We start from the raw sequence: 26,485 nt of genomic DNA, 5'->3' as shown, positions 1-26,485 counted from the left end.
CAGTCACTTGGCCCCGCCCTCCATCAGCAGGAGAGGCTGGAGTCACTGCAGCTTCTACCGCCCCTCCTTTCTCAGAAACTCTCATCTGAAACAACAAAGCAGACTCTGAGATTATTGTGTAAAAATACCTCCTTTTATTGAATTTCCATCATTACAATTGCACACAATCAGTTTGAGCAATCTAAAATATTTATAGAAATTCATTGAGCTCTAAATGAACAGTCATCAGTCTTTAGCAGAGGCTTTAGAGACATGTAAATATACTGAGAACTTCACTTCCCGTGGGGCAAGGAGCTGCAGCCAAACCCACCTGACAGCAACTAAAGACCCTCTTTTCCACGTACAGTAGCATCTCTGGATATCTGATGGATCAGAGGGAATCTGAAAGACCCCTTCCTGCCCCCCACCCGCCGACACATCCCCACCCCCCGGAATTAAAGAGCACAAACACCGCAACATCAGAAGTCACATAGAGCTGCGTGTACCAGCAGTTCACGAACAGAAAGCTCCACGGTTCACGACTCATATATTCGCCGGCTCCACGCGAGAAATGCTGTGCAAGAGATGGATCAAAACAAAGAAACCTTGCGTGCGCGCGCGCGCGCACACACACACACACACACACACACACACTCACATCTGATATAATGTCGTAAAGCAGGAACCCACTTTTGGATTCATCCAATGACACATTTCTGAGGATGAGGAGGAAGGTGAATGTGATTTCCTCTGATTCTTTCTGTAAATTACCTTCAGATGGAGCTCTGAGCTTCCAGTAAAGAGCCTGCTGGCTGCCTGATACGTGCCTGCTGTTGGCTCTCAGAAAAACCCAGCGGTTCCGAGGGGACTCATGGTGGGATGTGGCAATAATCACTCGTCAGAGACGGTTTCCACTCGGACATCCTGCCCCCGTTAACCCCCAGCGATGGAGCTTTACTCAGCAGGTGAAGGAGTTTATTTGTGGCTTGTGGACGGGAAATCCCAGCACAGAGACACGAGAAAGAAACCATAAAAACACCTTTTCTTGATGCAAGTTCTGCAGACGGCGAGGAGCTTGACTGACAGGGACAGACATGCATCCACACACGCACACACACGCGCACACAAAGGGAAATGCGATGTGACGGGTGATTGGACTCTTATTACTGAAAACCAAATGAGTCAGTGAGTCTATGAGGAGTTATAAGGCATCAAATATTTCATTTACTGCCTAAAGAGTACTGTGAAGTACTTTGATGACTGATTCCGTGAGGATGAAACGCGTCACTTCTAGAAATCCAAACGTGCACAACTGATATCATGCTAATATGTAGATACTGTAAATTCTCATATAGACGCTGAAACTTCATTGAACCAGTTGCAGAAGTAAATCCTTCAGGGAAGTACTGGCCGGTCAGGGTTGCCATAACAACAGTTCATCAACAATAAGCCTGACAAGTGAGTTAACACCCAAAAGTATGTAAGAATGGCAGTTATCCGCCTGATGCTTTTGTTTTCCAGTAAATGTGCGAGCAGCAAATGTTTGACCTTCGTTACAAAAGACAGACGCGATTAATCGATTATCAAAATAGTTGGCGATTCATTAAGCATGAAGCCAAGAAACAGAAGTCAGTGTACGAGGGAGCTGATGGCTGAGTCGCTCCAACACTCGGCGACACGGTGACATCATCAACTAGGGTTTTGAATCGTTGGACTTCACCATCCTGAATTTCCGTTTGGCTAAAAATCTAGCGAATGGATCTGACTGCAGCCTCTGAGTCCCAGCACGCCTGCACCGGACCAGAAGCCCCACGCACGTCATGTGATTAAAATAAATGAACCATTTACTTGCTGGGCGACGGTGTCAAGCTGTCTGAAACGGAATTAGCCAGAACCAAAGTGTGTTAGACGACAGTTGACATGCATTCTTCCTTTGAGTTGCTGTTTGTGCACCGTCCACGCAAACAGTCCCAGTCATCATGGTGATACCACAGCTGACAACGGGGAAGTTCTGATGCGGAACAGAGATTCTATTAGCAGCAGCAGCCTCCCTCCAGACATGGGGGCAGAACTTTTTCAAAATAAAAGCCTCTTTAGGAGAGGAGACCAAAATAACTATTTGAGAATTTACAGTATTGCAACTTCAGGAACATGATCATGAACATGACTCCCACCCCCGCTGTGTATATAGAGTCTTACAGTGACTCACTCAGACTGGACTACCTGATCCGGCTCGTCAGTGCAGAACGTCACAGCAACATGCAGCGTCCACGTGTCCCGCAGACCGACCGGACAACGACAACAGTGTTTAAGCTTCACGACGACGGAGAGGGTTTGAACAACGTCAGGCACTTGAGACCGACACCTACACTGCTACGAGACCATGCAGGGCACAACGAAGGGAAGTACAGGTGGACGACCTCACCTGAGCCACCAGGCTGCTCGGCTCTTTAGTCACATTTGCCAAAACACGAGAAAAAAATGATGCCGCGAATGTAGAAGGCGGAAGGTACCAGACAACTGATCTGACTACCAGATGGCACCAGACAGGAACACAACAAGGGTAACTGGAGTTTCTTCAGAGTACTTTACGTCTTTGGCACTAAAATGTAGTACTGAGAGTTTTGTATGTCCATCAGAATCACTTCTATTGCAAAAGGAAACTCTGGACTTAAGAGTAACAGCTTCACATGAAGAATGTTTTGGACTATAAATCAGTTTTTCATTCAAAGTGTGTTTTGCCTTTCAGGTACTCACAAATCGGCGAACAGAGCTCACAAAGATGTTGTTTTTTTTTAACTTCCTGCGTTGTCCTTGTGACTCCAGAATGCAGGAAGAGCCAGTCACTTATATTTAGCTTAAAGCTAATGGAGATCGACGGCTAACAACAGCTAAACTGTCCAAAAACATTAACAAACACACGAGCGGATCATCCAGTCATGTGACTTGAGCTAAAAAAAACAAAACAACCGTAACTACTTTTGCTGGAGAGTTAGCCACCAGCAACCATTAGCTTCAAGCTAAATACACGTGGCTGGCTCTTCCTCACTAAAAAGTAATGCATGAGGGAAAAACATCTCTGTGAGCTCCTGACTCCAGAAAGAAAATACTTTCAGATCACTTCAAATGTGACAGCACAACCTCAAAAATAGAAGTATCTGTGTGTACTTAAAAGGGTAAAAATACTTGTCGTTAAAAGACAATTGTATATCCTTCAGATGACTCTATACTTTACTGTACTTCTACGGTAACAAATGCAGGGAAGATTCTTCAGGAGTACACCTGCAAGTACAGGGGCGGTCTTGTCTGCTACTTCCGCTTCTGAGCGCTTCAGCTGAAGGCCGTGGGATCGAAGCCCTGCAGGAGCAGGACTAGAACAGGAAACTGAGAGCCTTCCAAAGACAGAGTGGCCTGAGAAGGACCGAGGCCAAAACAGTCTGTTTGGAACGGTGGGAACACAGAGCAAAAATAATCTCTTCACTGAATGTATAGAGTCAAAGCAGGTATTTCATGATTTCATGCAATTATATTCAATGTGCCGATGCAAATTAACGTTGGCTGAAAATGTTTTGAATATTGATAACCTTGTTTGAAGAGATCTGCTTTCTACTTCTACTAGAAGTGCTCCGTATGCGAAGTCGTCTGGCTCAATATTATAGTCATCTGAACAAAACTGGAACTCTAGAGCTCTTTGTCCTCTGGCCTAAGAACCAGCTACCGTCTGGCAGTGGGAGGAGCCAGACGACGCATTGGTGGACGCAGGGACTCATCAGCTCTGAAGGCGGAACTGATATAAACACGGACCCTAGGTGAACGCGGCCATTTGCGGGCAGATACTGGCATCACGCTGACGAGAGAGACTCTATAGCGTTTCAGCCAATAGGCACCGACGTTCAGTCTGCAATGACTTTCAAAATCCGACTATAACAAAAAATATAAAAGAGTAACACCTGGAACACCATCACGGCCCCCCATCTACCCTGTTGTCCAACGCGCGCACCAGAAAAACAAGACAAAGACCTGCATATATACAGGTATGTGCAGTGGTAAAAGACGTGGCAGCAGGGCCGGCACACCAGGCAGCAGCCTACAAGGGGGTTCTCCAAGAACAGCTGATTATATTACATTACAGAAAATACAGAGAACCCCCTTAAGTTCTACCACCCTGCACCGGAGCCTGCTATGCTAGTAGCTTGTGGTTATCCTGGTTGGTGAAGCAGAGGGCCCCCAGAGAACCTAGAAATGCCCCTGGCAGAGTTTACAATTGCCAACTTCCAGAAAAAGCCAGCCACGTATGTTTAGCCTGAAGCCACAGGTGACAGATGGCTAACTAAAGTCCCAAATATTTGTGGATGACTGCTCATACAGCTGGAGAGTTCCTAAACTGACTTTTTGGACAGTCCAACCGTTGCTAGCTGTCAGGCTCCATTAGCTTCAAGCTAAAAAAATGTGACTGGCTCTTCTTGCATCCTGGAGACACAAATAAGAAGAAATGCAGAAGAAAAAACCTCAGAGCCAAAGACACCTACTTTTCAGGACTTGAAAGGAGTGTCACTGTCAGCAAGGCTACGACTAGAAGATGGAGTCAAAACGAAAACAAAAGGTGAACACAAGGGGTTGCTGTACTATGAAATTCTTCAAACTGTGATACTTCACATCCTGCAATATACTGAGTTTCTCATCTCGACTTTGGAGTCGTGTTGAAGCAGCACTGCTCCCAAAGTGAAAAAAGAAACAAAGCCAAGGCAAAAACAAACTCTACCTCAACGTACGACCCAAAGTGGTGATCGTGAACAGGAAAGGCTTTTACGACGCTGTGAGAAGCGAGAGGAAGCTGGTTTAACGGGATCCCTGCATCAGCCTTACTACGGCACATCCTTCTCCCCAGGCGATTTCTATAGAGGCACATAGAAGGCAGCAGTTCCAAAGCATTAGAGCCAACACGACCAAAACAGACACACAAACGCACAACAAAAGTCATGGATCGGTCAAGTTTTCCGAGCGAAAAACAGCAGTTGTAATAAATAAGAAAAACTGCAGTAAATATGTTGGGGGGAAAAAATGAGCTAAATAATAACAACAATAATTAATATAATATTAATAACAATAGTAATAATATCCAGTTCTTTTCATGTCGAACATGGAGTGGAGAGGGTTGTGACTGGCTCAGACAACAAAACGGGAAAACTTCTCCCACAACTGACCGCAATGTCACCACACTTAGAAACAAGTGAGTGTTGCGCAGGGCTGCACCGCGGGACCGAACACCTGCATTTTCACATTCTTGTGTGGAAATGATTCGGCTGCATCAGGGGAGACAACGAATGAGACGACGTGCGTCAGAGGAAGAGGCACGGTGCTAATGCCGCGATACGACGGCGCAAAGTCCGACCGTGACATGAGGGCGGCATCTTTTACACGTCTGCAGGGTCTTTACGCCTCCGACAGCACGACGGCCGCGGACGTTTTTGCCTTTTTCTGCCCTGTCTGACGTCTCCCACAACAACCTTCTTGACGTTAGAGGGACATTTTTCTATTTCGGCCTCGACGCCAGCAAAACCATAGGCCAGAAACTTCACGTTTTGGGGTTCACCGTCCGTACGACCCATCTTTTGTTAGCTTGATTGTTCTAAAACATCTTGAGGGAGTTTTTTCAAATTTAGCTCAAACATCCACTGGGTCTCAAGGATGAGCCATTTCTGTTTTTACCATTCTTGGGGTTGAGATGGTTGATGGGGACCGATATGATGCGAGCTGTCTCACACTGAGTGGGAACTCTATGACGGTCCAAATCGTCTGCCATGGAACGGCAAGCGCCGCTAACAAAGAGTTAATCTTTGCCACTGCCATGCTCGGATTGTTATTTTCATCACCTGACAAAGTCAATAATTTTGTTTCCAAAATGTTGTCAGGCAAAGTTTCGCAAACATTTCCCCCAAAAAGTAAAAGGGGTCAGCGAGCTCTCATCGGCCGTTGCAGGTCCCCCCTCAATATTCCATCTCTGTTCTCTTCATACCTCAAGAATTCAATTCTTGAGTATCAAACGTGATTGATAATTCTGATTCCAGACCGGGGCGACTCCCATCCTGTCAGGAACATGAGGATTATGTCTGTAAACCCCTCACGCTGCCGGTCACTGGGGAGATAATCTGTTCAGATTAGCCTCTCACCTGCAACGGCGCCACGACTCTCCTCTAGCGGACTCGCTTCCACACGGACGTGAGCTGTTTGCTTGTTGAAGCCATTTTGCTGTTGCTGCCAAAGCGTTCACGCAGGAACACTTGAAATCATTTCGGTCCATATCAAACAGTTCTGCCCCAAAACTGGAAACTTCAGTGTGACACCAGCCATGGCCTGCTGAAGTGGAGGATGGCAACCACTAGAGGCAGCGGACCGGCACACAAGATGTACGATTTGACAACAAATGAAAAACGGAACATAAAACAGTCAGAAACTCTGATTTCATTGGAAATGCTGGATTTAGGGATGAATTATGGGGCCCAAATGAGACCAAGTTCTCTGAACCGAGGGAAACGAAGGTCGAAGGATTCACAACTTTGATTTGAAGAAGTACGACTTCATCGCAAGCAGCGCTCAGCAAAGCTACCTTCAACACAACCAACCTGATCCCAGTGGAAGTTCCGACCTGACAGGAAACTGATCATCCAGAGCAGCGCTAACGGCGAGCTACGGAGTCCTGGAGCAGCCAGACAGAAAACACACACTGCAAACCCTAAGACGGAACTTGTTCCCTCAATGTGGTTATTTTGAGACGAGCTCATCAAAGCATTTGATCTTATCTCATGCGTTTAAGTGAGAGAACAAGCTGCACTGTGAGGCCTCTGTATGATTTCCTGCCAGGGGCCACCCCAGGGGCCACCCCAGGGGCCACCCCAGGGGCCACCCCAGGACTCCTTACTGACACTCTGTCACAGGCACTTTTCAGAAACTCAGGAACCGGGAGAGAACCTTGGCAAGATTGCGATTCTACATTCACCCTGAACTGTGCAGCCCTGTGAACACTCACACACACTGTGACCCAGTTCACACACACATACACAAACACACACAGACCACACACTCACAGGCAGGCAGAGTCCGAAACGTGTCGTCGACCTCCACTATAATCTAGGGAAAGCAGTTGAAGTGCAGTACCTATCTGTGAGCACTAGGGGGTCTTGCAGTGAGGCCGGCGTCTGCTCCTCACTGGGAGTTCAATTCTGTACATGCAGTCAATTAATCAACTGATGCTCGACTATACAAACATGTAGATTATACGTAGTTATCTTGATATAATCTGCAGCTCCTTCATCAGAAGTGGCAAAGACTTGTTGGCCATCACTGATGAGTTAAACGCTGCACGCACTCGGTCAACTCGCTGACTAGTAACGAGAACAAGTAGTAGGCGGAGCACGACGGCAACACAAATCTAACCAGAGAGGGAGTTTTGCATCCAGACTTCTTAAATTATTCCCAGGTTAAGTGTGAGACTGCTGTGAATCGTGACAGTGGTTCCACCCCTGCCTCCCCTCCCCCACCCTCTCCCATGTCAGGTCATGTACAGGTGACATGGAGGCGCAGGTGTGGGCGGGGACGAGTTCCTGGTTCCGTCTGGACAGCCTCTGGGCTCCGTCTGTCTGGTTCTGGAGGGAGTTCTGCAGGTGAAGGGGGCGGGGGGGCTGTGCTTGGTGCTTTTTGTTGATTTTGATTTTTCTTCTTTAGAACGGATCTCCTCTCCCTCCAGTGTGACGCCTCAGTCCCCCAGGATGACCTTCACAAAGCTCGCCACGTCGGTTTCTTTGGCCTCGTGGGACGTGAAGAAGGGATGTTGCTGAGGAGAAAAACAAACCACTGAGTCATACGAGTGTGATGTCCATTTGAGCACTGAGGGAGGGCGCCGACTCCTGCGCTGGTCTTCCAGCGCCCTCCAGTGTCTCATCAGCAGTATTACAGGAGACCCTCACCATGAGTTCAGTGTACGTCGGACGCTCTTTGGAAACTTTCTTTAAGCTGCAGAAACAAACGAACAGCGTCATGATTCAGATACAACAAACGTCCATCGTCACTAAAAGCTCCCTGAAATCCTGACAATGACTCGATGACATCATCCAGGTGTACCCAAGGGAGTACAGCAGGTAGAATAATTAGTGCAACACATCTTTTTACCTTCCCATGATCCTTTTTGTTGGATAAATTGAAATCTCTAAATCTGGCTTTCACATTGTCAGTTTGGGTTTTATTGTTAAACACATTCTTTTTCTGTAATCTATCTTTCTCTGATTGACAGCTTCTGTTTTTACCGTTTCTATTTCAAACGTGTTCTTATTTTTGGCTTATCTGATTCATATTCTCGTCATCGGGGTTAACACACATTTGTACCTCGAAACTTCCATCATTCGCTCAGGACTTTTCCAGACCTCTGAGGAAAAACTGCATGGCCACACAGGAAAAATAAACCAAGACGTCTGCGTCAGATATCTTTGAATGAAATTAACGACGTGTGGTTTGTTATGTTATCATACAGTATAGAATTATGTACTATTAAAGTCAATCAACATGAACCAAAAGAGATTTTCCTAGTCGATCTTAACGGAACCACTCATGCTCTAATAATCAGGGATTACAATTTTCATGACTTCCTGAAAAAGAAAATTCTGGCTTTATTCATTTTTTCAAAACCTTTTCCAGTCTTGTAAATTGTTATTTTCCTGATAGCATGAATCCGGAATTTTAGCGTCTCTTCTTGTGTCCGGCTCGGCTTTTCCATATCTTTCATTTCACTTTGAGTTTGATTGGTCTGGATGTTGCTTTTTAAATAAAGTTTCACCGAGAAGAAAAAAAAAAAACGTTGAAATGCAGTCGGTGCCACGATGACAATCAGACAACAATAGACTGGTTTCAGAGGGGAAGTGAGAGCACAAGCAGACGCACCACTGAGAGGTGAAGTCCACAAACTCAGGGGAGAACTGGTCAGCAGGAAGCTGGGGCGAAGGTTCTTCCACCACCTGCTTCAGCTGCTGGAAGGGCGTTCCCCATGAGTCGTACGGGAAGCGCAGGATGGCGAGCTCGATCTGAGCCGCGGAGAGAGAGAAGAAACCGGAGAACACAGAATGAGGCGTAAAGACACGGAGAAGTCAGCCGCTTCGATCCTGAGGTGATAACCACTGACTGAGGCTGACTGATGGAGTGATTCTAAAGTCTTCAAGGGGCAGAGACAACCTGCTTGCTAGCTGGCGTAGCGCAGTGACTGGTAGTGGGTGGTGAGTGTCAGCAGAAACAGGACAAGTCGCCTCACAAATACTGGTGTGCTGGAAGTGTCAAACTCAGACCTTTAAGAGCAGACTTCAGACCTCCTTGTTGATCAGGCTTGTAGTCAGGACTGCTTAGGCTGGCCCTTAGATCTGCTGCTATAGGCTCAGACTGCTGGGATCTCCCATGATGCACTGGGCTTCTCTCTCCTCCTCCTGTCCTCAGACGTGTTACTAACTCCTCTTCTTCTCCCCTCATCCCAGACCCCGGTGCTGCTGGAGGAGGCTCCAGACCTGAAGAGGCTCCAGCTGCCACCTGTAGCTCCACCTGCTCACGTCCCCCTCTGTCCATCAGTCTCTCCTCCTTTCTCTCCCTCTTTATCTCTGTCCCTCCTTGTCTCTCTGTCTTTGTCTCTGTCCATCAGTCTCTCCTCCTTTCTCTCCCTCTTTATCTCTGTCCCTCTCTTTCCTTCTGTCTCTCTGTCTTCCTCCATTCTCTGTCTTTGTCCCTGTCCTGCTCTCCTACTCTCTCTCCGTCCCCACTGATCCTGGATCTGCTCCACCTTCCTGCTGGTAAAGGAAGGTTCTGGTGGCTGCTGTTGCAGGATGTGCTGCTGATGGAGAATTGTTGGGTGGAGGTTCATTGAAGGAGGGAGGTGCTGGACCTGCTCTACTTGGACAGAGTCAGGACAGGACTTTGGTTGGGGTTTGGTACAAATAAAGCTGACTTGACTTGACTCAAATATCCCACGAATCCCGTGTCAACAATTCCAGATTTGCTAACAGTTTACTTTTAGCACCTCCGTTTTTTTAGTGTCACCTGAAACCAGTCGCACTCTTCCCCTTCTGTCAGTTCCTGCGATGACCCTTGGTGTAAAGGACAGCCTCCAGTTCTGGACTGGTGTTGCAGTGGCAGAGATGTTTCTGTGTCGTTCACTCCAACACTACAACCTCACCACCAACGTTACACACAACCCTCGTTGCATTCATGCAGGCAGAGACGGAGCTATGCTAGCACCTCCCACCAGCTACCAGTCATTGTGCTGAGCTAGCTAGCCTGGGTCTCAGCTCCCTACAGGAGGGACTCTGTCTTCTCGTCCGTCTCTGGGGACGATGGACAACACTTTTCTCTTGTAAGGTTGATACAAGCGTCACCCACTGATATCTCTGACTTCCTGTCCAGGAACTTTTCTTTCATACATTTTGTACTGACAAAAGCTCTTAAATGTGCATCATTTGACTGAATGATTCTGACCATAATCACTTTACTTTGCAGTTATTCTTATAATCCTCACTGGAGAGTCTCTTCAGTGGTCTGAGGGCAGCAACACACACACACACACACACACACACACACACACGCACACACACACACACACGCACGCACACACACACACACACACACTTCATCCAACACACCCATGCTTCAATCAGTCCTGATGATGTCTGAAAAAATCACTTTCACCACTCGGAATGCTAAATGAAACACTTCCTCTCACCTCTATCATGAACACACACACACACACACACACACACACACACACACACATACAGTATATACAAACACACACACACACACACTAGCATGTAGCACTCTTATTACCATTCAAATCAGACGGGAACATTTGCAGCAGAGAGAGAAGCCGTTTCAGTGACGAGAGTCTGGCTGAAGCCTTGAATCCTGAATGCTCTCTGGTCCAAGTTATTAAATATGCAAATGAGGAAGCGAGGAATATTCAACTACGAAGTCTAGACACAACCGAGCCACGGCTCATCATCTTCCTCTTCACTCCAACCTTTTAATCAAGTATAAAAGAATTCAGGCTGATTGTGTTACCATGGTGATTCCTAAACTCCAGATGTCAGATTTGACGTTGTAGCCTTTCTGGTTGGTCTCCGGGTTGATCCGCTCCGGCTGCAAGACAGAAGGTGAGATGATGTCACGGATGGCAACCAGGAAGCTTCCCTGACATCCTAAACCTCCGGTACACACACGGATCGCCATGTTCCCAGGGCGCTAACGCTAGAACCCTCTCAGAGCAGTTAAAGTGTAACCAGACCAATGCAAGCGCTCCGCTCTCCTCTACTAGCGCTTCATCCACCGACGCTCTGATCTGGATCAGATCCTGGAACAGTTTCAGCTCCGGTTCCACAACTTTAATCTATTCTCCAGAAATATGATTCTGTTGTCTGATAAAATAACAAGAAATGCTTCAAGGAAAATTAGAAATACAATTTAGTCATGGTTCTAAAGCAGTCTCCGGTTCTGCCTGGTTAAAAGTCTGAATCCCAAAAATTATGAAACATCACCCCTCAACACTGACATATTTTCAAGAAATTCCCCTCCATGAATCAGACAACATCTGAAAACCTGCAGTCCACTTTTGTTTAACAGGAAAAGAACAAGAAAAAAAGCAAACACTGAATGACTTAAAAAAACCCACATTTTTTCTTTCAAACAATAAATGTAAATAAAGTAAACTATTCCTGATTTTTCTGTCCTCAGAGACCCTCGGGGGTGTGGGCCACTACGGACCAGACCAACGGGCCTATGAGGTCACCACGTGACTGTGTGGGAGCTCTTTCTGCTTACCGCCATGTACGGTTTACAGCCGGCGTCCATGGTTTTAGCCACAGAGTCGACCAGGTAGCCGCTGATGCCGAAGTCGCACATCTTCACCTGACCCTGAGTGTTGATCAGCACGTTGGAGGGTTTCACGTCTATGGTGACACAGAGAACACCAGAGTTCATCCGCGGTTTCTACCAGGAAACGTCTCCGACGTTCACGTAAGACAAAGGAACTGAGAAATGTGCGTTTGGATTTGCCAGCGCATGTTTAACGAAAATGAACTCCAAGCGTCAATCCTGACTCAAATATGCAGCTCTTCAAACATTTTCAGGCTTTATTCAATTTTCACAAACTTTTCCAGGCCTGTTGTTTTCAAATTCCATGACTTTTCCTGTTTTCTTTTTGTTTTTTTTGATTTTTGATGCTCCATCAGAAAGAAACAACATGTTGGCGCTCGTAACACCGATCGACCAGTCAGCAGAGAGTTAGCGCGAGCCTGAGTAGCTGATACTGGACCATCGCGCTAGCTCGTCCAGCTTACATGCTAATCATTCCTTTGAAGGACAAAGTAAACACAAAACATCTGGAAATGAAATGTAGCACACCAGTTACAAGAGAGACGGACTGAGTGTCTGCAGGCTCTCACCTCTGTGGATGACCTGCAGGTTGCTGTGCAGGTGCTCCAGGGCTTTCACGATCTGTAAGAAGGAGACGATTTTCTCCATTAGAGCCACAACTCAACTAGCAGGGATGTGCTGATGGTTCTCGGAGCTCAGGCGCACCCACCGAGACAGCGATCTTTCCCAGGATGTCCTCGGGGATGCTATTGCCCTTCTCGATCACCTGCTTGTAGAACTTGTCCAGGGAGGTGTCCATCAGCTCCATGCAGATCCAGACGTCGCCCTGGCAACAGCATCACAACAACGAGAATGAGATTGGGTACACAGCATTAAACCACTGGGCCAGAATCCAGACAGACAGGAAGCAGCAGGGTTCCAGCGCCGGCGAGGAAATCCTGAACACCCCCTCAATCCTGCAGGAAGTTACCTGCTTCCAAAAAAACGCTGGCAGGGATGAAGCAAAGTTTTTCACTCGTGTCCGACAAACATTCCCTGACCAGCAACAGGCACTGACGCACGCTACCTCTCTGAAGAGCGCTCCGTAGAAGGTGACGGTGTAGAAACAGTCCACCGTCCTCATGGAGATGTCCAGGTCCATGAGCAGCCTCTTCTGCTCCTGAGTGTTGACGGTGGCCCGGATGCGCTGAAGGGGGACGAGCAAACCACAATAACCACCAAGCTAAACACTTTCAGTGGTTGTCTGTTCATGATTGAAGGCGCCGCACCCTCGTGGTGCTGACTGACAGACACGCCGAGGACGGAGCTGGAATGAAGCACCAGAGAAACACGGGCATAGTTTCTATGACAACAACATCTCAACAAACTGTCTGATGGACCAGCAGGGCCCCTCTTGTCTGTTACTGGTTTGATCATCTCCACGAGGGAGGCTATGTTGGCTCTCTTTCAGCAGGATTACGCCAAAAAAACAACAAAAAAACAAAAACACACACGCGTCTGGTTTTCACCAGTTGGTGGAGGGATGTGGGATGGGTCGAGAAGAACCTGGACCTGAGGCCCATTTTGGGTCAGATGACTCATAGCGCCACCTGGTGGCAGAAGGAATTAAACTTTTTTTTTTCAGGTTGATGTCCTCCCCGTGGGTCAACCAGATCATCTCAAGTGTGGTCAGAACCACCTTCAGAACCCGGTGATGGGTCACTGCAAAGACTGCAAGAGTCCCAGCCTGAGGACCCCTACCAGCTGAGTTTAAATCATGGCGCCACCTAGTGATGACGTGATATTTGCACCACAGAGCAAGATTAGTCTGCTCCTTCATGTCACGTCAGGATGCGATCAGGTTTCGCCTCCCTCTCACTATACGATCAACTTGTCTAACGCAAAACCCGGGATGTTGCTGCAGGTCCAAACATGAGCAGCACCATGTTCCTCCCGATCAAGTGGCAATGTTACACTGATTCTGATGCGATGTGATTGTGAATAATTCATCAATATTAACGCGGCCACCTCCTCGGAGCGACAGGCGAGCCTTCACTCACCTTGACGGCCATGATCACGCCGCTGGGCACGTGCCTCATCTTCTCCACCACACCGTACGCCCCCCGGCCCAGCTCGCAGATCTGCTCCAGGTCATCGGCCTTCACCTCGAAATTCTGACAATCAGACGGACCCGAACAATCACAGCAACACTGACAACCAGCTGGAGAAAAGGAGCTCTTACAGAGGAGAGCGCGGAGATGCTTGGGGGGCTCATGTTTTTTTGGACATATTTTGAGCACACCAAAAAAGTAATGTACTCTGACTTCTGGCCAACTTGAGAGAGGAAAAAGAGGGCACCTCTGCCAATGGAAAATTCCACTAATTTGATGAGTTTAAAATAAATATCTTTACTGCTTGAAGGGCAGTAAAAGCATTCCAGTCTCCCCACAATCAGAAGTGTTCAATTCGGCTGTAATGCTCACTGGGGCGTTCTTTACGACTAAAAGACCTTTATTAAGCCAACCTCTGTGGGTGGGGCGTAGAGGACTGGACTCAAACTAAAATAATGCCGCAGAAGGAAAAAAGCAAACAATCACTGCAGGTTCCTTGGAGGGAGAATGAAATGTCAACTTGAATGGGATTAGCAAAGGTGCACGGATCAAAACGTGTTGAAGAGAAATGAGATTACCTTCTCGCCAATGGTTACACAAGCTTTCGAATCCAAATCTCTGGGGGGTCTGAAACACACAAAGCCGAATTGTAAAATGCTGCTACAACACCGAACAGCGGCAGATGAACATCTCAGGTATCTGAAGGGGAAACTCAGTGGACCTCCAGTTGTTAAGAAAAGAAACTAAAACAGGAACATGCACATATTAAAGTGAATGGAAGTAAATGATGCTAAATACACAGCAGCGGTTGAAGACTCGAGGGACGTGACTTGACTTAAGTCACACTTGAGACCTGCTCACCGACGGAGGGTTCAAACTGAACGATTCTAAGCCCCGCCTCTTTTTTGTTGATTCTCCAATCCCAACTGTCACTTGCCTCAGACATTTTGACTGACACAAGAAACAGCTGTAAGATAAAGAAAAGAGGGCGGGGACATGACACATGCACCCTTCCTGGACATATTAACCTGTCTGATTTGGTTTACATTCAGGAATCCGGACACGTGCAGATAAATACTTGAGAGTTCCATCTGTAAGTGCTGAGACGTGTGAGTGAGGAGGAGTCTTACACTGCAGTGGGAGGAGGCTGCTCAAACACCTCCTTGGAGAGCTTGAGCACCGGCTTCCTCTTACCTGAACACACAAAACACAGAAAATGAGATGACAAGTCACAGAATTTGGACAAGTATGTGGTAGTATTTTCAGTACTCAGCTTCGGCAGATACTCAGGTTGACGTATTAGAATCGGTGGGTCCTAACCCATGTCACTACTACTTTTTTCCCCTTATTTGCACAGGAAACTTCCTGGGAGCAGGAGTGATGGAAGAGTAAACTGTAGGAATACATGAGAGTGTCGTCAGCATAGAGAGTGACTTTTGAACACATCTTGTGCTCGTGGCGCCCTGCCAAGAGTAGCCTTGGCTCGTCAAGTCCTTCTGAGAGCAGCCTACGGCTCTCACGCCTCTCACAGCGACATTTGTTTGGAGTCTAGTTAACTCGCCGTCTTTGGTCTCATCACATTGGCTGAGGGTTTAATCTTATATCTAAACTTCTGGTCGAACGAGCTGCCGGTCTTTTATCCCCTATTTTCCAAACATGTTTTCCCCACCAGTCTCACTGCATTTGTCCTGATACTTGGTAAAAGGGTGCAACACTGGCCACAGGAGAGCCCATTACATTTTGGGCCGGATTCATTTGTTAAAAAGTCTTTAATTCAATGACCATGGTGAAGGTCAGCGCTCTCTGAGTGCACGTCCAGTCCTACTTGTAATAAAGGCCATTATTGTGCATTAAGATGGAGAAGATAAAGGGAGTGATGCTGCCAAGGCAAGAGACGATGGCCTCATCAAGTATGCTGCTGCTTCCTCCTGGCCACAAGAGTTTGTGTTTAAGAGCCCAAACCACCAGAGAGGCGACTCCCAACCTGGCGGAGCTGCTACGGAGACGTATTTTCATCTTTACTCGTTGAAAGTTGTGCTACAATCAGCACAAAAATGAAAGTGGCATCATTTTTCAAGCTTAACTCTCAACAAGACGGCAAATAAATGCATTCCGCTTTTCGAGAAGAATACAGCACAGAACAGGAAGCTGCTCTTGTTTGTCTGCAGGTGACCTGCTCCAGGTTCTCGGTCAGGAACTACTGTGAAAACCACTCAACTTCCCAACTAAAATTTGACTTTTATTTCACAATTCTGACTTAGCAGTTTGTAATGTAGACTTGTCTCAGAATTTGGATTCACAGTGGGGATGTTTTATGATCGAGGCTACATCTATGAACATCTTTACTGGTGGAACTGGGCTGCGAGAGCCACCTTAGACAGCGCCTCTCGCAGCCCAGTTCCACCAGTAAAGATGTTCATAGATGTTTTATGATCGAGGCTACATCTATGAACATCTTTACTGGTGGAACTGGGCTGCGAGAGGCGCTGTCTAAGGTGGCTCTCCGCTAGCAGGCTACTGGTTAAACAGCTCAGACAAATTTATCATCAGATTTCATCTCAAAGTGGAAATGTACTGTGGTTTGTTTTTTCTCCATACATCCTATTTTTTGCTGTCAACTGCAAATGCCGAGGCGATGTAAGGACACGTCTTTGAACTGGTATCAGTTTAGTATTCACTGTTTCATGAGTAACTGCAGAGGAGAGCAGACAGATGAGACTCCTGACAGGACGGTCTCACTGTCAGCGGGCGTACAACAAGATGAGAACACACTTAATTTCTTCACATAACTCAGGATGAGATCAGTTGATCGCAGTTCGGCCTGGTCCTGGACCTTTTGAGTCGCTTTTCTCCTCAGCAGCTGCAGCAGCAGCAGCAGTTTGCGACCTGTTCTTTTCTATTTGTTAGCAGCACACGTGAACCTGCTCCACTCCATTCGCCACAGCAGCGTACAGTTTAACAGCCTTCACTAAAAACTGACTGGATTCAAAAGCGAGCTGATGATTCGCTGCCACTGAGCTGACAACACGCACTTCAAAACTCCCACTGATGCAGAATAAGTCCATCCAGCCCTGAGCTGAGCTCCATCTCACCAGCAACACTTACGTTTGGATGCAGTAAGTGACTCCAGATCCTACTTGAATGTAACAGGCGCTTGGAGCAACAAGAGGAAGAGGAGGAGGAGGAGGAGGTCGGGCAGCCCAGGTGTACTCGCTCCATCCGGAGGTGCTGCACTGCCGGTTTAATGGCTGCAAGCCTTGTTGACGGGGCGTCACAGGTTCCTCGGGGTGTGACCATGCGTGTGTGAACAGCATCTGGCCTGAACCACCTCAGACCGGCTCCCAGCAGTTGACCCTGATCAGGGTTTGTTGAGCTTGAGTGCAGTCGTGGTCCGAGTTGTGGCAGGAATGAAAAAGGGGATGTTCTGAGTGGCAGATACACTTAAAGGTGAAGCTGCCACCCAGCGATCGATGGCTGGAGAAGCACAAAGCAGATTTACAAAGGGACGTTTCCCTCCTCATCCTGACTGTTCATCTCCTGATTTTCACAGTCACTGTGGATCTGTTTTGCCATCGACGGCAAATGTAGTGCAGACAGATGTACAGCAACAACGAGAGGGCACTAAGAGAGGAAGTCCTCAGCCGCAGTGTCACGATGACATCACAGCAGCCCTGACAGGTTCAACCGACAGATGAAAATAAAGAGGCAACATCGCCTCCACCCATGCGTGCAGTTCCTGCTATTAAACAGTGACTAGAAGTCTCAACTGGTCCTCCTCATTTCTCTGGCTCACTCGTCAGCTAGCCTTGAAGCTAGCAACAGCAGGCCAGGCTGGGACTGGAACAGCTTCCTGTCTCATGAAGACGGCGCCAGGCCCAACGGCTTCACTGGAACTCCGGACGCGTTAAAAGTGAAGGTGTGTCACTTCAAAAGAGGCTGAAGCACCCGAGGAATAACTGACATTTTTCACATTGTCCTCTGTGTTGAAAAGTGTGTCCTGAAGGCGCACACACACACACACACACACACACACACACACACACACACACACACACAGGTGGTGTGTCCAGTGTGTTGGAACAGTGCAGGGTGTGACACCTCGGTGCTATGCAGCCCTCCGCCGGTGGCCTCCTGCTCTCCAGAGCTGCTTTGTTGCACTCAAATGTCACTTTGAGCCCCTCCTCCATGCATTTACACACACAACAATAGCAACTGGAGACAAACGCTGTGCTAACATTTCCACAAGCAAAGCACTCATAGTGAGCACACCTGTGATTGCAGGTAGGATGCAGAGGACAGCAGAGGTTCCACAGGTGATTCCTGGAGCTGCACAGCTCAGACATCCGGTTCAATGATCAGTTACCAGGCCGAAGGCACTCATCTGCTGCTCTCTGAGTTTCGTGATCAGTCTGATATCTGCTGATGCTAGCTAGAGTCACACCTGCGTGACTGTGGGCTGGAGGACCCCCACTCAAACTAATGGTAGCTGATCAAACCCAAACTCCATTCAGGAGACACGCATTTTAAAAGTTGTTTGCTTGTCATCTTGTCAAACCCTAAGACAGAGAATGAGTTCAAGCTTTGTACCAATCTTCATCATGATGTCGTCACTTCGGCATTATTTTTGATCAGCTCTTGTACAATTAAATCACAGTAGCATCAGGTCCATCTTTTTAACTCAAGCTACAGACCTGGTGGTGTTTACTTCTCTGGTGAATCTCCCTGATGGGGGTTTTCTCAACACTGAAGTACATTTTACGTGTGACAGAAGAAGTCTGTTAGAAACCGTCACAAACAGGATTGCAAACAGCCTCTTCAGAGAAAGTAACAGGAAGTACAGGTTTCCAGTGAAGTGCAAGGATCAATAAATACTCTTGTGTGCAGAAACCACACCTGGAACTCTGACAGATAGTCGACCGCGGAGAAACATTTGACTGAGCGACTGCAGTGACTGCAGCGGCGGCACCAGCGGCAGCACCAGCGGCAGCACCAGCGGCCGCGGCAGCAGCATCCCAGTCCGGCCTGCGACGGCAGCTTTCTCCTCCAGACCCATCACTCTGGCACAGTTGTCCCAAAATGAGCAACATGTCGGGACAGATTTGTAGCTGAAGCGCAGGCCGGCGCTGCAGCAGTGACACGTCTCAACCAACAGGAATTCTGGATGCAGTATTTGGAGAGCTGCAACCTGCTGCTACTGATCAAGAGGAAATGACAGAGAGAGTAAATAGAGCTTTATTTACTAAGACAGCAACGGAGGGGGGGTCGGCGGGGCAGAGGATTATGTAATCCATGAGGCTGGCAGGGATAAGTATGAGCTCTGCTTTGTATCATGATATAAGACTCACAAGTATTCAGCTCCTCAAATAAACGCTGATTCAAGCAGAAACAATCAACGTTTTATTTTCGGAGGAAAATAAAGAGATAAAAATCAGTTGCTCTGCAAATGTGGCCGTTTGTTTTCTTGGTGGAGTCTTTGACTCTCTCAAACTGGCCCTGAGACAAAGCTCGCCACCACCTTGCAGAACATTCCCACGAGGCTGCAGCCGTAGAGCAGCGCTGCCTGCCGAGTGGCTGCGGCGAGGACTGAACTCCATTTCTTCCTCCTGCTCCAAACCAGGTTGGGTCTGGCGTCCAAGCCGCCATCAGCCAGTTGTCCAGTGAGGTTAAAACCATCAGCTAAATCCTGGTGTGACTAAAACTTGACCTTTGACCCTCAGATCCAGTCCCTCACTCGGAGCAGCTTCACCAACCACTGGTGGTTAAAGCTGCGATCCGGACTCCTGGAGCTGCTCTTTCCAGCCCGGTTTACTCGTTTGTATCTAACTTGAAGGCTGTCAGCTGACTGGCATGTCGCCTCCTCAGCACGGTTCTGGTGACCAGTGCATCAACTGCAACTTGTGCAGAACGTAGTTACATAAATATGATGCGCCTCACTCGCTGTCCTCCTCTGACATCAACTATTATTTCCAAGCTGTCAAGATAACTTGCTGAGTGCTTGAAATATATCGGATTTCAGACTTTCTCCAGATGATGTTACATAACTCAAACACACAATTCCTTCCTTTATTCTTGCTGAGCTCAGCATCTAGCTTGCATACTGTGGCGGGCAACGCTGTTAATTGAGAGCAGCAGTACATATCCTTCCCAGTGATTCGCAGCACATGAGCTCAAGTATGCGGTGGAATGCCAGAGGGAGGCCACGGGAGATGGGCGTCGAGACACTCCTTGTTCCCTCTGAGAGCAGCCAGAACAAGGAAGAGGAGTAACTGGCTTCGCCGAGATGTGCCCAATTAGCATTTTGTCAAGACGTAACAGGGAGAACAGCTGACAGAGGGAACGCTTCCAGTTTCTGCCACGCCCCGTGCGAGCACGCAACTGGCCTTGTCATGCATGCACATCCGTTTGTCAGCAGCGAGAGGAAAAATACCTCCGACGGACGGATTCACGGGGCAGTCGGTGCGTGCAGAAAGCCAGACTGTGAGGCCAGGCGGCGGCCGGCCCACCTGATAATGAGGCTGAATGGCGGGGACACACAGTGCCCGCCGCTAACCCACGCATGCACTCCGGCTGGAATTCCAACTATCCTAAGATTTCCTCAATGGAATTCCACAGAGGGAGGGGAAGATGGATCAATCACAGGAGGAGGGAGGGAACCAGTGAAGCCCAGAGGAGGGAGAGAGGGAGGGAGGGATGGAGGCAGTTTGAAAATAACTCCAGGCGGCTCGGCCCCCTCCGACCGCTCTGGCAGTTTGTGAAATACTCCACACTTCCAAAGATGGCAGGTCCTTTAGGTTACAGCTGTTGGAAGCTGCTTTGGGAATGGTGTCGTCACCGGCTCATGCTACACTTCCTCTGGACTCGCTCGCGGAAAACGGCGGGTGACTGGATATCAGCTTCAGGTCACCTCGGAGCAGGAATGCTGCTTCTACTGGTCAACTGTAGAACAACCAGCCGACACGATGATGGAGCCTCAAACACACGCGAGCGGCGACCCCAGACGGCCCGTCCAGACTGATGGCGGACACTGGCATCGTTGCGTTCAGCAGCGCCAGAACACACCTGATGGTTTACTTTCAAAATAAAATCGCGCCCCTGGTCAGAGCCAAAAACTGCAAAACATCAAGTATCATCAGATACGTGAAGTTTCCTCCCACTGAAAACTGAAGTTTATGATTGAATTCCGATGTTGCTTCTGCACTCGTCTCTGCAAGCACACGTCTGTCCATTCTCAGTGTTGAGTCACGATTGACGCACAGTCACATGACGATGATGTGGTGTATTTCTGCAGTACTGGCTGCTCATGGGCACTAGAAAAAAAACGACGTCCTTGAATGGCTACAACATTCGGCCGGAGTCAGAGAATTCAGAAACCTTCCTCTTAAAACCTGGACCCAACGTGGAACTGATATCTGGGAACTCGTGAATTCATCACGTCACTTTTGCAGTTTCAGTGAAACATGAGGCCACGGTGCAGCTGAACCGGCGTGACAGCACGTGACCATGCGGGCCGGCCGGCCACAGACGCTAGCTCCGTTCCATCACCACACCTCGCCACGACAGGAGGAACCATTATTGTTACATGAGGGCTAAGCTACAACCTACAGCATCAATCCAACGCAAAAGTATGAATTTATAATTGGGTACAAGTACTGAACTCCAGGTACCAGAACTGGTATAGGGTACCAAATATACCCTTAGCCAAAAGATCTTTAGCCGAAGCTGCTGAGGGAATATGGAGCATTTCTGTTGCAGTGGGCTGGTCCGGGTCATACTGCGGTTACGATGACACCAGCGAGACGAGCGCATCAAGATGCTTCCATCACGGCTGAGGTAATAACTGGAGCCGCCGGTGAGCCGTTTTCTTCAGCTCAAGAGAAGAAGAACACGCTACCATAAGAGGTGCAATAATGAGGGCAGTCATTAGACTTCCCCCTGCTCTCGTACAGACGGCGGTAACTTCACCTCCACTGTAACGAGAAGCAGCAGCAGGGAGCAACGTGCTGTGGAATCGATGAATTCTCTTTATCACTGACAGTTGTCTTGAGTCCAGGTGGCAGATGAATAGAGAGCCGGATTCCGAGAGCCAGGAGCCAAGATCCAGGATCCGAGAGCCAGGAGCCAGGAGCCAGGATCCGCTCTCGTCGCCTGCAACTCAGGTGTTTTCTATCCCTGATAGTCGGAGGGATGATGTAAGACCCGTCGCTGACATTAAATATAAACCCAAGCTGAATAGACTTCAGCTTTGATCTTCAGACATCTGCCACAGAGACGCTGGAGTTAAAAGGGCCCTGCAGATCCAGTCTGGATCCAAATGCAATAATTCAATTACTTGCATCCAGTATCTCACATTGCAAGGCCATGCAACAGCGGCGGCCCCTCCCCGGCCCCTCGTTCTCACCCCAGTTCTCATCCCTTGTCAGCAGCAGAGTCTAGAAACCTGCTGTCATCGCGACCGCCGAGACTTGGATTTATGTGCCTCTCATTTCCTTTGCAGCACAGAACACATTTCAGCTTCACTGCAAACAAGAAGGAAGTCGCCAAATCTCCCCGTCACATTATGAACATCTGCTGGCGTTCATGCCTGAAACACAGGAACTGTTTCTTAAATATTGATGTTGGTTTTCACCATCAGATATGATACAAGCAACCCCCCCCAGCCCCCACCCGACCCCTGCCCCCCAACAAGAGAAGTACAGTTGGATCATGTGGACAATGCTCTGAACAATTCTACTGTTATAGCAGCAAAAAAGGCCAGTGGAGGCCTGGACGCGGCCCAGCAGCGGCCGGCCAAACAGCAAATGTGTGCAGCTGAAAACGCAGCCGTCATTTGCATGACAAATGGGACGCTCGTGGAGGGGCTGCAGGGGGACACGAGCTGCGAGCTGTCACGCTGCCATCGGCCACCCGGCACACTACGCCACTGTCCGGCCACACAGGCAGCGCTTTGCGGGGGGGGGGGGGGGGGGGGTTCATCTGCATCTGGGCCAAATGATGAGAATAGCAAGTAAACAAGCAGCAGGGGGAAGTGAGTTCGCTCGTCTTGGCACCTGGAAGACGCAAGCAGCAGCACACACAACAGCTCTGCTACAAATATCCAGCCACTGGTGGCGTCCCACCGGGTCAGCGGGCTCGGGCCAGAGTCCCAGTCATCGGCCCCGTTTGTGGTTCTAAACCTGGTTGTATTTCAGGACTGCGATCCAGAGACTCAGTCCGAGTCCCTCTGGTCTTTACAGGCTGGTGTGACGGGCCAGAACTGCGGCCTCCACCTCTGTGCTGCTCCGCTCCATCTCACTGAGCTTCCTCTGACTGTTTACACTCACTTGGGAAACACGTTTAAAGGTGCCTTGCCGCCATCTTTGATTTTTTTGGGGGCGGGGGTTGAATAACTCAACATCTACTAGAACTAGTTAGGTCTCGCTGGCCGCTTGGACAAGTTGAAACACCAAACAGAAACAGATATGATATACCATGATACATGTTGCCCCCCCCCCCTCACACCCCAGCCCCCCACCCCCCCATCACACTAGACATTCAACTGCAAAGACACTCCTGCACAGCGTAAAGCTTCCTCTCCTTCGTATTCCTGGTTTTTAAGCACCTGAATCGTTTCTTTGCAGCGCAGCCAGACAACGAGATCCATTCCTCCTACGTGAGGACCTGATTCTGGTTCTGATGTCGCCGCCGTGACAACAGGAGGAGTAGCTGATCAGCACCGGCACGCCAGCGCCACGTTCCGGTACTCCCAGTCCGTCTAAGCTCAACGACTGTCGTTTCGTACGCGGCTCACAAAAGGACTTCATCAGGATGTGCCGTGCTGGAATACTGACGTCTTAAAAGCGTATCACAGAATTTTGCTGCATGGATTTTCTTGCGCAGCTTTGATCCGACCAATCCCAGGGATCCTAATGGGCTCCGGGGTCATTTTACATTTGGCTTGTTGAACCTACAACAAAAAACTGAAAATAAAAACGGTTCTAAAACCATGTGGACCAGAACCAGCACGCGCCTCAGCAGTATTGACTGTCTACCATATCTCTACTCAGCTGTAGTTACACAGTTACATAGTTACACGGTTACATAGTTACACGGTTACATAGGTACACGGTTACATAGTTACACAGTTACATAGTTACACGGTTACATAGTTACATGCATCCAAAAAATCCCAGGTTGAGGGGGAACGAGGCGGTGCCGATCTGTGGCCACGGCCCTGGTGATTTAAACACCGCAGCTAAAAGTTTTCTGTTTTTCTCTGCCAAAGGCCGATGAAGTCAGAGATCTCCTCAGACGGGACTCAGCTTCATCTGAGCCATCTTGTTCTTGGTGGGCAGGTTTGAAGCTACGCGGGACGTCGGCGTGCATCTTATCAATGAATGAAACCTCAGAGGAAAGTCCCATTCATGGAGCAGCAGGTAACACCGAGTGTTAATCATCACCACGTGAACTGGCTGCAACATGACAGTTCCTGTGTGTAGGTGGGAGGACGATCGCAGCTGAGCACAGCGAGGATCTGGCCATCAGGGGCTCCTACCTGCTCACGTCCTCCGAGTGGCGTTCTGAGTGTTGTGCAATGAACAAGCCTCACTTTGGACTTCTTGGAAAACAGGGTGAGGGGAGTGAAACGCCGCTCTGGCTGCAGCTGGATGTTTCTGCTGCTGGTTTTAAAGAGCTCTCAGCCTGCAGGCGAGTTGCAGGTCACGCGTGCTTTCCTATGCATGCTGGGAAAAAAATAAGCTGCACATCACACATCCAGCGACAGCTTGAAGAAACCCCTGTTCCTGAACTCACCATCACATACCTACTCAAAGCAAATTCTATTATTAGATTTCTACTTTCTCTCCCATGAGCAGGAACAAAATGTGCACGCAGTAAACACTCAAACTTGACCACTGACAGCTGCAGGTTGTCATGTTGCCTTCCTGCACCAAAGCAGCACAGTTACCTCCAGCACCACTGACCCCAGGACGTGCATCAACTCGTGCAGACTTATCATAAAGAGTTGCAGTGTCCTTGGATATCTCGTGACTATTAAAGGCGCCCTGTGCTCAACATCCCTGCCTGCTAATAACGTCAACACACAGCATCGTCTTACCAGGAACTGTGCAAAGGGGAAGATCTTCAAACAGGAAATGCAACTGACCCTCCTAAACCGTCTAACTTTAAAAATGCACCGGCCGTGCTCGAGCTGCAGCGCTGCACGTTGCAAACGGTGCAGCCGTGATTGCACACTGGTAGTTTTTTTTGCACACATCGGGTTCATATTCTTACCTCCCTTTGGCTGAGACATTTCCCCTTTGCTTTGATGAGGGGGAGGGGAAGCACAAAAGACTTTGCCTTCTTTCTCACTCCCTCCCTCCATCGCCCTCGCAATGGAGCTTCAGCGGCTTGCTCTGCAACAAAGATGCAAAATACACGCCTCGATCGTCATGCACTTGGAGCCGTTTGGGGTCCGAGGCGTGCGTGTCCGTGCGGGGAGCGCGGCTGCAATTGCACAGCCCCCGCAGGCGTCGGGAAAACTGGTAATTCTGCAATTGCACTGCAAAGAATTCTCCGCAGCACTTACATGATGGGCCAAGGCTGGCAGCTGAAAGCTCCTAACTTGGATCAGTGCGAGCCCCTGCGAGACAACGTTCTTCCTGCTTGGAGCGCGGGGCGTGCTGGGAAATGTAGTTCTGCAGGTACTGGGCGTTCAGACGGCGAACTGAAAAACTCCGCTCTCGGTGGGTTTTCATTCCACCTGAGCTGCGGAGCCCGAACCTTCTGTCCTTTAGGGGCCAAAAACGAAACTTAATGGGGGCGAGAAAAACCCAAGTTCCCTGAATTTCATACAATTGAAGTTTTACATCAATTAATAACACGTTTACGGAGCCCTGGAGAGGCTTAGAGATTGTTGTTGTTGTTGTTGTTGTTGTTGTTGTTGTTATTATTATTATTATTATTATTATTATTATTATTATTATTATTATTATTATTATTATTACCACTACTACTACGACTACTACTACTACTGCTATTATTATTAGTTATTGTTATTGGGATTACTGTTATTACTATTATTATTCTTAGCATTATTGTTACCATCATTATTATTACTATTATGATTATCATTACTATCATTATTACTGTTATATTATTATTATTATTATTATTATTATTATTATTATTATTATTATTATTATTATTATTATTATTATTATTATATTTGACAGAGAGATTAGTTTATTTCAATGCCACAAGATGAAACTACTTCCCTCATATGTGGCCACAGATTATTAAATTGAAGGAACAAATGATATCACATGTCCCCAAAATGAAAACAAAAACTCTTAATGGCTAAAAAAAAAAAGATAAAATAAGAAAAGCTAAAATCTCTAACTGGCCACTCCAGGGCTTCATGACATCTGGATTCTGAGTTGAAAATAAGGAACAAATTGCTGCTTATGTCAGCAACAATGTTGCTCTGCTGCCCGATCAAATTATGGAAAAAAATAATGAGGGATCCTACTTATTTGACGAAGATT

General features: G+C 48.1%; 1 protein-coding gene across 1 annotated transcript; it reads right to left on the bottom strand.

The window, feature by feature from the left end:
* Positions 1 to 424: 424 nt before the first annotated feature.
* On the bottom strand, positions 425 to 25,599 carry map2k6 (mitogen-activated protein kinase kinase 6). Its single transcript, XM_086194973.1, has 12 exons — positions 25,233 to 25,599; positions 15,095 to 15,158; positions 14,543 to 14,591; positions 13,914 to 14,027; positions 12,941 to 13,060; positions 12,584 to 12,700; positions 12,444 to 12,495; positions 11,821 to 11,948; positions 11,065 to 11,142; positions 8,911 to 9,050; positions 7,944 to 7,989; positions 425 to 7,810 (listed from the first exon to the last, which is right to left on the bottom strand). Exons 1-12 carry the CDS (start codon positions 25,321 to 25,323, stop codon positions 7,733 to 7,735), a joined length of 1,077 nt encoding a protein of 358 aa, XP_086051099.1. The 5' UTR covers positions 25,324 to 25,599; the 3' UTR covers positions 425 to 7,732.
* Between the last annotated feature and the right edge of the window lie 886 nt (positions 25,600 to 26,485).

The sequence above is a fragment of the Aulostomus chinensis genome, chromosome 23 (genome assembly GCF_037954235.1).
Source record: "Aulostomus chinensis isolate RoL2024-O1b breed Wild chromosome 23, RoL_Achi_v1.0, whole genome shotgun sequence".
In the NCBI taxonomy this organism is placed as follows: Eukaryota; Metazoa; Chordata; class Actinopteri; order Syngnathiformes; family Aulostomidae; genus Aulostomus; species Aulostomus chinensis.
Note: the sequence above shows the minus strand (reverse complement) of the source record. Positions and strands in the feature narration are given on the sequence as shown.